Here is a 13,054-nt window from a genome sequence, read left to right on the forward strand (position 1 = left end):
TGAACTAAACACTCAAGTTAGATTTTTTTAGTAAAGTGTTACAGTAACAGACAATGTTTTATAACATGCATTAAAAAAGAGAAACAACTATTTAATAGTTGTATACTAGGATTTAGAGATTATTCACCCTCCTGGTTTTCCTCTTATCTCACTAGCTCCTCTTTCTCTTACTTGTCTTTAATATCAATGTGCTCAGTCAGTACTTGGTTTCTTTTTCTATATACACTTTTTCCCAGGTGATTTCATTCTGTGCCAAGGCTTTAAGCACTAGGAGTATACCAGTAACTTCTACATTTAAATCACTACACCCAACTTCTCTCCTGAGTCCTGTACTTGTTTACCCTGTTGTTTATTTTTCATTTCTTTCTTTTTTTATTTGTTCATATTAGTTATACATGATAGTAGAATGTATTTTGACATTTTATACATATATGAAATATAACTTCTCATTCTTATGTTTGTACATGATGTGGAATTACATTGATAGTGTAATCATATATGCAAATAGGATAGTAATGTCCAATTCATTCTACTATTTTTCCTATTCCCATTCTCCCTCCCTTCCCTTCATTCCCCTTTGTCTAATGCGAAGTACTTCTATTCTTCCCTACCACTAACCCCCTTATTATGAGTTAGCATTCACATATCAGAGAAGATATCCTGCCTTTGGTCTTTTGGGATTGGTTTATTTCATACAGCATGACAGTACTAGATCCATCCATTTACTGGAAAATGACATAATTTCATCCTTTTCTATGGCTTAGTAACATCCCATTGTGTATATATACACATTTTCTTTATCCTTTCATCTGTTGAAGGGCATCTAGTTTGGTTCCATACTTTAGTATTTGCGTCACTGCTGATCATATGCTGATTTTAAGACCTTTGCGTATAAACCAAGGAGTGGCGTACCTGGGTCAAATGGTGGTTCCATTCCAAGTTTTCTAAAGAATCTCCATACCACTTTCAATGATGGTTGCACCAATTTGCAGTCCCACCAGCAATGTATGAGTGTGCCTTCTTCTCCACATCCTCACCAACATTAATTGTTGCTTGTGTTCTTGATAATTGCCATTCTGACCAGGGTGAGATGAAATCTTACAGTAGTTTTGATTTGTATTCTAATTGCTAGAGATAATGAACATTTTTCCATGTTTGTTGATCAATTGTATTTCTTCTTCTGTGAAGTGTCTGTTCAGTTCCTTAGTCCATTTATTGATTGTATTATTTTTTTTTATTGGTGTTGAGTTTTTTGTTCTTTACATAACTTGGAGATTAATGCTCCATCTGAGGTACATGTGGTAAAGATTTGCTCCCATTCTGTAGGTTCTCTGTTCATGTTGTTGATTGTTGCCTTTGCTGTAAAAAGGCTTTTTAGTTTTGATTCCATCCCATTTGTTGAATCTTAATTTTACTTCTTGCACTTTAGGAGTCTTGTTAAGGAAGTCAGTTCCTAAGTCAACATGTTGGAGAATTGGGCCTACTTTCTCTTCTATTAGGCCCAGGGTCTGTGTTCTAGTTCCTAAGTCTTTGATCCATTTTGAGTTAATTTTTGTGCAGGGTTAGAGATAGGGGTTTAATTTCATTTTGCTACATATGGATTTCCTGTGGTTTTGCAATATTAGTTGAAGAAGCTATCTTTTCTCCAATGTATGCTTATGGTACATTTGTCTAGAAAGACCTGACTATATTTATGTCAGTTTGTCTCTGTGCCACCTATTCTGCACCATTGGTCTATGTGTCAGTTTTGGTGCCAATATCATGCTGTTTTTCTTACTATAGCGGTGTAGTATAATTTAAGTATAAGTCTGGTATAGTATAAGTCTGGTATTGTGATGTCTCCTGTTTAACCTTTCTTGCTTTGGCTATTTTGGGCCTCTTACTTTTCCAAATGAATTTTATGATTGTTTTTTCTATTTCTATGAAGAACGTCATTGGAATTTTAATAGGAATCACATTAAATCTGTACAGCACTTTTGGTAGTAAGGCCATTTTAAGAATGTTAATTCTGCCTATCTAAGAGCATGAGAGAACTTTCTAGCTTCTAAGATCTTCTTCAATTTCTTTCTTTAGTGTTTTATAGTTTTTATTGTAGAGTTCTGTCACCTCTTTTATTAGATTGATTCCCAAATATTTTATTTTCTTTTTTAGGCTATTATGAATGGGGTAGTTTTCCTAATTTCTCTTTTAGTAGATTCATCACTGATGTACAGGAATGCAATTGATGTATAGGAATGTTAACTCTATTTTCTGATACTTTGCTAAATTCATTTGTGAGTTCCATAAGTTTTCTGGTAGAATTTTTTGGGTCTTCTAGATATAGAATCATGTCATTGGCAAATAGGGATAGTTTGAGTTCTTCTTTTCCTTTTTGTATCCCTTTAATTTCTTTCATCTGTCTGATTGCTCTGGCTAGAGTTTCCAGGACTGTGTTGAATAAAAGTGGTAAAAGAGGGCATTCTTGTCTTGTTCCAGTTTTTAGAGGGAATATTTTCAATTTTTTTCCATTAGAATGATGTTGGCCTTGGGTTTAGCATAGATAGCTTTTACAATGTTGAAGTATGTTCCTACAACCCCTAGTTTTTCTAGTATTTTGAACATTAAAGGTTTCTCTATTTGGTCAAATGCTTTTTCTGTATTTATTGGTTTACTTCCATCTCTGCTTGATGTCTATGAAGCATTTAAATATATCATGACAAAAACAGAACTACTGATTTACAAACCCCTTCAAAACTTCCTCCCTGTTTTTTGTCTTCCATCTTACTTAACTAGGGTAAAAGCCTATAAGATAAAAAGGCTTACCTCCCCAGTTTCCTGTATGCTTATATCCTTACCATAGTCCAGTCTCTGTGATCTGGTTCTTGCCTCTCTCTCTGTCCTCATCTCTTGCTACTCTTTCATGGTCACCCAATTACATGGCCTTCTGGCAATTCCTTTTAACATGCCAAGCATTCTCATCTCAGAATCCTTGCTATAGTCATTCCCCTTCCTCATTTCCAGAATGCCCTAATCCCTCACTTTACATTAGTTTGCTTCACAGCATGTGTAGATAGATAGTATAGAAAATAAACAAACATATAATAAACTATCTGTTCCTTTTTATATCTTCAAAAAAAAGTATTTGGCCCACAGTAAGAATTCTATAATATCTGCCAGATAATTGAATCTTTAATACAGTGATACCTTAATAAAATGGTTTCACTGTACTATGAAATTCCAAATCACTTAACAAAGTTATTTATAAATACTAAACTGGCCTAGGTTTTAATAGAAATTTTATTCATACCTTTCTTCCACTTTATTAACTTACATTTTTTATTTTTTGATGCCAGGAATTAAACCCAGGGGTGATTAACCATTGAGTGATATGGTAAAAGTCCCCTTCTCCCCACTCTTTTTTTTTTTTTTTTTGAGACAGGGTCTTGCTAAATGGTGAGGCTGCCCTTGAACTTGCTATCCTCCTGTCTCAGCCTCCCAACTGTGATCACAGTTGTAGGCCACTGTGCCTGACTTCATTAACTTAATTTTAAAAACATGTAAACAAAACAAATGGTATAATGAAGTACAATATTCACTCTGTTACCAAATGAAGAAAACAGGAATATTAAAAAAAATAATACACATTTTAAGATCACAATCTTTAATTAAAACTCTACCAATAGCTACTGAATAAAGATTTATGTCTTACCACCAATCTTGGTTGTTATAACAATATGTATGTGTTCTATCAATTGGGTATGATATAACAACTTTAGTTCTTATGTAATTCAAATTTAGAACAAATCATGAAGTTTATGACTGTCACATAAAGTTAACATATTAATAGATAAGAAAATGCAAGTTAATTTATAAAAATTTTATAGCATTAACAAATTTCATGGAAACTGGCTGTGGAAAATTATAAGATGTACTTACTTTTTTCATCAGCTTTGTCTTTTATTGCTATAGTATCATTACTCAGAGACACAGTCTGTGCATTAAGAATATCTGTTCTCATTCCAGGAAATTTTGGAGAAGAAATGAAGCGCCCTTCATAGGAATATACATAGATACCACCACCATCTACAAGAAGAAAATGTCTAAAAAATAAAGAATAAAAATATGTTCTTAGAGAGGAAGATACTATATTTTCATTTTATATTAAAGAATAATTTATCCTAGCCCAGACATGTAATCCCAGCAGCTCAGGAAGCTGAGGCAGGAGGATTATAAATTTAAAGTCTGTCTTAGCAACTTAGCAAGGCCCTAAGCACCTTAGTGAGAACCTGTCTCACTAAAAACACTGGGGGCTGGGGATACAGTTCAGTGTTTAAGAGCCCCTGAGTTCAATTCCCAGTATAAAAAAAAAAAATATATATATATATATATATATATATATATATATATATATATATCCTTTGCAAAAATCTAAATCTAAATAATAAAATCCAAATAATAATAACAATACAAAGTAAAGATGCTTCTCTGACTTTAAAATCATATACCAATCATCAGTATATATTCACATATAAACCCTACACATTTTTTACAACAGGGTTTCAGATTCATTTCCTATGTTGACAGTTAATATTAAGGCATAGGGCTCTGTACAATATTTTATTGGCTTATATAACTATTTTATGGCTACTACATTTTTCCTTTGAAAAAGGATAAACATTGTAAGAAATAATTAAAACAAGAGAAAACAAAAGACTTCTTGTGACTCTACCTTTACAGAGATAACTATAGCAAAAAAAAATATGGATACATTTTCATAATTACTTCTTAACTCACTTTTTGTGATGGATATTAATTTCAAATTAAATTAACTGTTTTAGTGAGTGTCTATAGTGTGCATACATCTCTGTATATCTATTCTACTTAATTCATATATAGCTTCTAGAAGCATAATTACTGGATTAAAGGATATATACTTTTAAAAATTTAATATGTGGGCCGGGATTGTGGCTCTGTGGCAGAGCGCTTGCCCCGCATATATGAGGCACTGGGTTTGACTCTCAGCACCGTAGATAAATAAATGAATAAAATATAGGTCTACCAACAACTAAAAATATATATAAATTGTTTCAAAATTAAAATGTAACTGTTAAACTTCCTTTTGAAAGGTAATATTGATTTGTACACATACAACTAAATTGGTGAGGCTTTTACTTTGTGTTGACAACATTATTGTAAAAAAAATGTTCAGGGTCTCAATATCCTTGATTCAGAACTATTTATTGATTCAGGAATTACTAATTATTCTAATTATTCAGGAATTACTAATTATTATGTACACACTTCAACTAAATTAATACCTAAGGAATGACAGGTAACATTTAATTGAAGCATTTTTCTTTGCATATCAGTATATGGCCATACCCATTAGTGTATGAAAACAATGTTTGTTGATCTTGACAAAGTGACACATTATATTAGTATATATTCTTTGTGTTATCACTAAAAATTTTTCTTTTCTAAATAGAACACTAGCTTTTAACTTTTAAGTAAATACCCTGTTTCTATGGGCTAACATCTCTAACGGCATAAATAAGACCAGTGGTAGGAGGTAACTAAAAATATTCTTTACTTAATTATTTATGCCATTAATATATGCTTTTACAAAGAAAATATCCAATAAATATACTTATAAACAATGTGTAACAAATAAATTTATTTGAAACTCCTGAAGTAAAAATCATTTCAGAAATATTGTTTTTAGACACTGACATCTTAACTTTTAAATGGCAAAAATGACTTGTTTTAAAAATTTATAATTAATAATTGAATCATACATTTCAATTTCATTAAACATATGTAAAATTTAACATAACATTTTCTTGATCACTCAATATCATCAGTATGATGACTATATTCTTCAGTAACAAAATGATAGCTTTGATACTCATGAGAATCTGTTGTTGCTCAGAATAATTATACTCTCAGCTGCACAGTTCTGTAATTTTAGTTTTCTCTATATTCCCTTGCCAGGCAGTCACTTTTCTTCCTGTCATTGTGCCAGCCTTTAACAGCTCATCAGCACTTTCTTCTAGTTTTCTATTTATAAAAAGCTGTGGGCTAGAAAACCTGATAAGAAACACTATTAAGAGCTGCCTAGGTGATGAATAAAGGGATAAGGAATAAAGTGCATTGTTTCACTGTAAAAGTATTTTAGGTAAATATCAATTATATTTCCATATTTTATTCCAGGTTTTATTGAGTAGCTTTCCTAAGTCTAATTTTTGTTTTAGTAGGATATCACTGTACATGACAGACTGATAGTTTTCACAGAAAACTGAAGGTTCCTGGAGTAATATCTATTCCTAATTTACTCTAGTTAACTGGTCTCAAGTTCCTTAGTCTTTTACACAGTTCAGTGTCTTTGTAGAGAATATTATTTTTCAAACTTCAGGTCACAGCCCAGCAGTGGGTTATGAAATCAATGAATTTCAACCAATATTTTAAAACAAAGTTATGCCTGGGGTGTACTTCAGAGGCAGAGTGTGTGCTTAGCATGAGCAAATCCCTGGGTTCAATCTTCAGCAGAGGGGAAGGGAGGGAAAGACAGAGAGAGAAAAAGGAAAGGGAAGGGAAGGGAAGGAAAGGAAGAAGGAAAAGAAAGAGTAAAAGAGAAAAGAATAGGGGCTGGGGTTATAGCTTAGTGGTACCTTGCCTCACACACATGAGTTACTGGGATTGATCCTCAGTACCACATAAAAACAAATAAGATAAAGATATTGTGTCCATCTTTTTTAAAAAAGAGAAAAGAATAAAAGAGAGGAAGAAGGAAAAAGATGGAGAAGAAAGGAAAAGAAAAACAAAGAAAGAAAAGAGAAAGGAAGCAGGCATGGTGGCACACGCCTGTAATCCCAGCAGCTCAAGAGGCTAAGACTGGAGGATTGTTGAGTTCAAAGCCAGCCTCAGCAATGGCAAGGCACTAAGCAACTCAGTGAGACCCTGTCTCTAAATAAAATACAAAACAGGACTGGGGATGTAGCTCAGTTGTCAAGTGCCCCTGAGTTCAATCACCAGTACCAGAGAGAGAGAGAGAGAGAGAGAGAGAGAGAGAATAGAGAAACCATGAGGTTCAAACTATTTCATAATTATTTGCCTGATTCACTCCCATTCTCTCATATCATTACTCCAATGTTCAGTTATAACGAACTCAACATTTAAAATAAATCAATACTTTTAAAACTTGTCAGTTTTAATTATTTTTCCTTTTTTTATTAAAGCATTATAGTTACACACAGTAGTCAGGTTCATTTTGACAAAACTCATATATCCAAGGAATTTGATTTTAATCCCCATTCCTTCCACTTTTCCTCCCCTTCACCCTCCCCTTGTTCCCCCTTCCTCTATTCTACTAATCTTTCTTTTGTTCCTTTATTTATTTACTTTTGATTGGTACTTTCTATATATACACAAAGGTGAAATTCCCTTTGGTACATTTATATGTTCATGTTACATGATCTTGTTAAATTCATTCCATGTTTTCCCCTTTCCCATCCTTCCTCTCTCCTTCTTATTCAGTTTTAATTTTTAATACAGAAAATGCTGAAATATAACCTACATATAACCCTCAATTATTTTTTTAAAAATGTAAAAAAAATGTTGAGACTAAAAAGTTTCAGGACTTCTTATCTAAAAAGCATATTTATTGCTTCTAATTTTTAAACCTATAATATAAACAAATCTATTCCAAATAAGTAGTATATTGTTATGTAAGTAGGATGCTTTAAAGACTGCTTTGCCCCTACATGAAATATTTTAACCCTAAATCCAATAGGTAAACATAATAAACAAATTACCTTTCTGCCTGTAGAATTAAACTAACAGTTCCTTCTTTAAGATCAAATATAAGTGGTGTATTCCAGTTCTTTGTACTAAAAGACAGATAAAAGGAACATTATTAACATTTAAAATACTAAATTAACATTTAAAATACTCTTTTAAGTATACAGGTACTCATTTTAAATAGTGATTTTAGTTTCACAGTAACTTTATTTGTACTTCTATTAAGGTATGTAGAATATTGCTCTGAAATTATTTGTTCTGTACCCGCAACTAGATTGTACCCCCAACTAGAAAGGAGACTCTCTGTCCCCTGCAACTAACACTCAACAAATACCTACTGCAGGTACTACAATACATGAATTAAAGAATACTAAGAATAAGCTACTTAATCACTGTGTCCTTTAGCTCTCATAAAATGGGAATAATACTAACGTTAAAGATAAAAGATAAAAATTTCTCAATAAATGATACCTATTATTACCTAAAATATGAGTAGTTTTTTTAATTTAATGAAACTTTTTGGTGATGATAGGTCCAGAGACCTCCTCATTTCTACTATTGCTCCCTGGTATTTCATTTTAATAAATATTTTATAACAATAAGTATGTTGACAACCAGACAGGAGAGAAGGTTAAACATATTATGTTTTGCCACATATTAGGTAATATAAGAAAATTGAAATGACAAAGAATAAATAAATAGGAGCTGTATTTTACTTTGCTTTGGGGAAGGTAAGAAAATGATGCTAGGTATCCAACCCAGGCCCTTGCACCGACTATGCAAGTGCTCTATTACTCTATCATATCTCCAGCCCAAATGTTGGTATTTTTGAAAGCAAACTCTCTAATGTGAGTAAGACCTAATGAAAGGAATCCTACAGATTCAAATTTTATGCTCTATCTGTTGTAACTAGTAGAATAAATACCTTTTTTAGCGCAATGGAGAGCCCTAGTTTTCTTCAAACAACAAAGAAACTCAAACTAAAAAGATCTATTTTTCTCAACCCAATAAAAATTATTTAAATAACCATATTAAGTGATTATAAGATTTTCCCATGTTCTCTAATCCTTTTCCCATATTTCAAGTTTTAATTTTGTATTTTTTTAATTTTCCCGAATTATTATTGTTCTTCCTATTATTTAAGAAGAAAAATTCATATAAAAGTGATCTGATTATTTCTTTATTCACTCTCCTGTTTCTCCTATTTCATTATTCCAGACTTGGCTGTTAGTTCCTGAGTTGCAGATTCTGATTAGCAGCAGATTTACACAGAGTTAAGTAAGGATTTCTAAAAAATACAGCAGTTGTCAATTAAATTAATACCTTTGTTTTGTGTATTACTGGGCTTTAGGATTCTAAGAAAATATTATACATGTTTCAATTCATTAATTCATTCAAACATGCTGGGTTCTGATGAGTAAGACATATATTCTCTATCCTCAATTTTATAGTCAATAATTAAACTATAATCACACCATGTTTTCTTCAAACAACAAAGAAACTCAAACTAAAAAGATCTCTATTATAAATAGAAGCACAATGTTTTTAAAAATGTTTTCTTAAATCCTTAAGTATTCACAACCCTTGAAAGTATCATAGTGATTACACAAGTTTTCTGGATAGTTGAGGACTCAATTGGAGGTAAAGTATAGTCAGATTGGACCAGTTGTTAAATTTTCAAGAATTTTTTAAATCAGAAAAAAAATTAAATAAAACTGGGATGTAAAATGAAATTTTATAGACTTACTATCAAGTAAATTATATTAAAAACAAAGGTAATAGATATTCAAAATATCACTTCTAGGTTATTTTATGATCTTTTATTATTATCTTTGTACCTGAAATTTTGTTTTATCTGTATGGCAGCAATACTACATATATAATGGTTTGCAATTCTTCATCTCCTTTCAACTTTGCATGAAATCACATTGCAGCTTAAAATTGGTCCTGGTAGAAATATTTTTACATCATGGAAATCATCAAAACTGCAAATCAGGTTTGTTTATTTCCAGAAAGCCAGTTGTATGTTTAACAGTATGTCCTTTTAAGTTTTTCATGCAAGTTTCCTGGAAATGTTTATTGAATCATTCCCTGCCTTCCAATACAGAATATACTGAATAGATTTCCTTTAATCCATCATTTTTTGAATTCTGGGCCATCAATACAAACATCCATGATTACCCTGGGCTATTATATCCATACTAAATAAGTCTGTTATCAGGATGCTAGCTGTCCCCTCTTATAGTAAATGGATGCTTCCTTTTCCCATCATTTATCAGCTGCTTCTAAGCTCTAAATTTTGAAAAACATATATACAATAAATTCCTTGAAACTAAGAGTGAACACTATCTCAGAGAAGGTATTTCCTATTATAAAAGTGATCATTAACATTTGATGTACATATATTAGATATATTTTCACTGCTCATTCATTGCTCACTTTTTCTCACTTCCTGGTTTGAGCTAAGCTCAGGACAGGTGAGGTTTTGAGAAAAATTAAGTTTAAGCCAAACAATAATGATATGAAAACTTGAAAATAAATTTATCATCATAGGGGCTGGGATGTGGCTCAAGTGGTAGCGCGCTCGCCTAGCATGCGTGAGGCACTGGGTTCAATTCTCAGCACCACATAAAAATTTAAAAAAAATAAATAAAGATATTGTGTCCACCTACAAAAAAAACTAAAAAAAATTTATCATCACGACATAACTGAATTTTTAAGAAATGCAAGATGCTTACGAGAACACATAACATTGAAGAGATGTTGAAACAACTAAGTGTGCATAGTTCAAAGATGCTTTAATGACTCTATCACGGAATTCCAGCAAATCCACTGCATCATTAAGAACGTTGCGAACCTAAACAAGAAAAAATGAAATACCAACAAGCAACATTACAACACATCAAAATTTCAATTGAATGTTAGCAAGATTTTGAAACACACAAAAAATTCAATGCACTCTTGATTACCTAATCTCATAAAAAGAAGATTTCAACTAGGAATAAGATATTAAACACGTGGGTATAAAAACCAACAAAGTACAAATATAGATAATCTCTTAAAAGTAAATAGAAAAGACAAAAAATTTTAACCTGCAAGCCTCACTGAATGCTATAGCAATGGAGTGATAAAAGTGAAAATGTTCCAACACTGAGATATAGTTAAATGAAGATGGCACAGATAAGTTGGAAAAAGACTACATGATTTCTGCCAAAAACAATAAGAATATCTCTTTTTAGATTAGATTTTACTTTTAAATTAGGTTTTACAACAGGAGATAAAATTGCTTTAAAAATCAAAAGTGGAGTAGGAGTTATTAGTAAAGAAACCAAGCTGCACAGAGTGGGGGATGCAAAAACACAGAGATAATATATAAGAAGGCTAAGGACCAATTAACAAGAAGATTTGCTTATTATAATTAAGACTGTTATAAAGGTTTATAACATTCTAGTTTGTAAGGATTTTAACATTTGGTAATATTGCCTAAAATCTTGAAGGTAATGGACCAACTGCAACAAATCAATAAAAATGTTGAGTGAGTTAAACTTACCAAGTTATCTGGTCAATATCAGAATGGGTAAGACAGTATAATAAGAGGTTTAAAAAAAGAAAGAGAAAAATAATGTAATTGTACCTACAATTCTCCTCAAATGTTATTTTTTTCTAAAAATAATGTATCAGGTATTAATAAGCAATTAAATGATATGAAAAGAAAGATAGGAGGATAAAGTAAAACTTCCTATAAGTACTTCTTCAAATTACTTCATGCCCTTCTAAAAGAGGTCCACAGAACTACCTTGCCACTCCCAAGTGAGGACAAGAAGGCACTATTTATAAGTCAGAAAGTGGGCCCTCATTAGACATCAAATTTGCATGCACCTTGATCTTGGACTTTCCAGCCTCTAGGACTGTGAAAAATGTTTTTGTTGTTGTTTATAAGCTACCCCAATGTGGTTTTATTATAGCAGCCTGAGCAGACTAAGACAAGTATATTTCATTTTTTAATGATCTGTTCCCCAACTCCCATCCCCATCAATATGCCATCACCATGACAAGAGAAAGCAAAATAAAGCTTATACTCTAGAATCCTATCACAAAGATAAACAAAACTATGAAATAACATACATATAGGCTATTTACTATAGCTCTATTTGCAATATCAAATGGCTGCAAATGTCCAAATGTTTATCAACAGGTTGAATAAACTACAGCACATTCACAAATAATATATAGCAGTACGATGCAATGAGGCAGTTATATGGAGTGATCTATGGGACATAGAGTAAAAATGTAAGATGCAGAACAATATATATAGTATAATATGTTTTATCTAAGGGAAGGACATGAAGTTACATGGATTTGCCTGTATTTGAAAAAAACAAGAAATACTAAATGGTATTCAATAACAAATTATTAGAATAATCTACATTTTTTATTTCAAAACTATATTTTAGAACATACATGGCATCATTAATGTGTTTAGGAACAAAAATTTTCTTGTAAGAGAAAACAATTGCCAAGAACAAACAAAGAGTAAAACTTCTTAACTTTAAACACAAATTACGAACCTTAGTACATATTCATGATATATTTTTATCTATCAGAAACAAAAACATTTTGTCTAAAAGTATTGATCAAATCAGTACAAATGAGCCCATACAGCACCCAACTACAGTCTATAAAAACATTTCCCTGGGGAAAAACCTGCTATGGGGTTCCCTCTTCTATTCTTCAGTAAATTGTACTTCTTTTTAAAAAAAGGTAACAATGGGGCTGGGGATATGACTCAAGTAGTAGCACGCTCACCTGGCATGCATGAGGCACTGGGTTGGATCCTCAGCACCACATAAAAATAAAATAAAGATATTGTGTCCAACTAAATCTAAAAAATAAATATTTTTTTAAAAAGGTAACATTTCCCTCTAACAGAAGATAGTGCTTCCTGGAAAAATGGCTGATTTCAAGTCTGATAGGAAATGCACAAAATAAGCCTAGAATATACTGTCACACAAGAAAGCAAGGAAACTACTGAAATAATGTCAAAAGAACATAGGAGCCAATTGGCCAAAGATAGAACAATTTGATCATTAAAAAGAATTACAACTGCAATGGCTGAAATACACCAAAAATGTTCACATCTCCAAGTTACAATGATAAAAACGCAAAATAAATTCACTGGAACCAGGCACAGTACATGCTGGCAATCTCAGAAACTCAGGTGGCTCCTGCAAGAACATCAAAAGTTCCAAGCCTGTTTGGGCAATTTAGTGAGACTCTG

General features: G+C 31.9%; 1 protein-coding gene across 3 annotated transcripts in view; it reads right to left on the minus strand.

The window, feature by feature from the left end:
* The window catches only part of IFT80 (intraflagellar transport 80), a 142,633-nt gene that overhangs the window by 43,102 nt on the left and 86,477 nt on the right, over positions 1-13,054 (minus strand). For all 3 annotated transcript variants that reach the window (XM_081302445.1, XM_081302446.1, XM_081302444.1), the window contains 3 exons: positions 10,515-10,633; positions 7,791-7,865; positions 3,916-4,079 (listed from right to left, as the gene is read on the minus strand). In XM_081302445.1, coding sequence (XP_081158571.1) covers positions 3,916-4,079; positions 7,791-7,865; positions 10,515-10,633 — 358 coding nt within the window. The remainder of the gene's footprint in view (positions 1-3,915; positions 4,080-7,790; positions 7,866-10,514; positions 10,634-13,054) is intronic.

The sequence above is a fragment of the Spermophilus citellus genome (assembly GCF_964194105.1).
Source record: "Spermophilus citellus genome assembly, chromosome: 7".
In the NCBI taxonomy this organism is placed as follows: domain Eukaryota; kingdom Metazoa; phylum Chordata; class Mammalia; order Rodentia; family Sciuridae; genus Spermophilus; species Spermophilus citellus.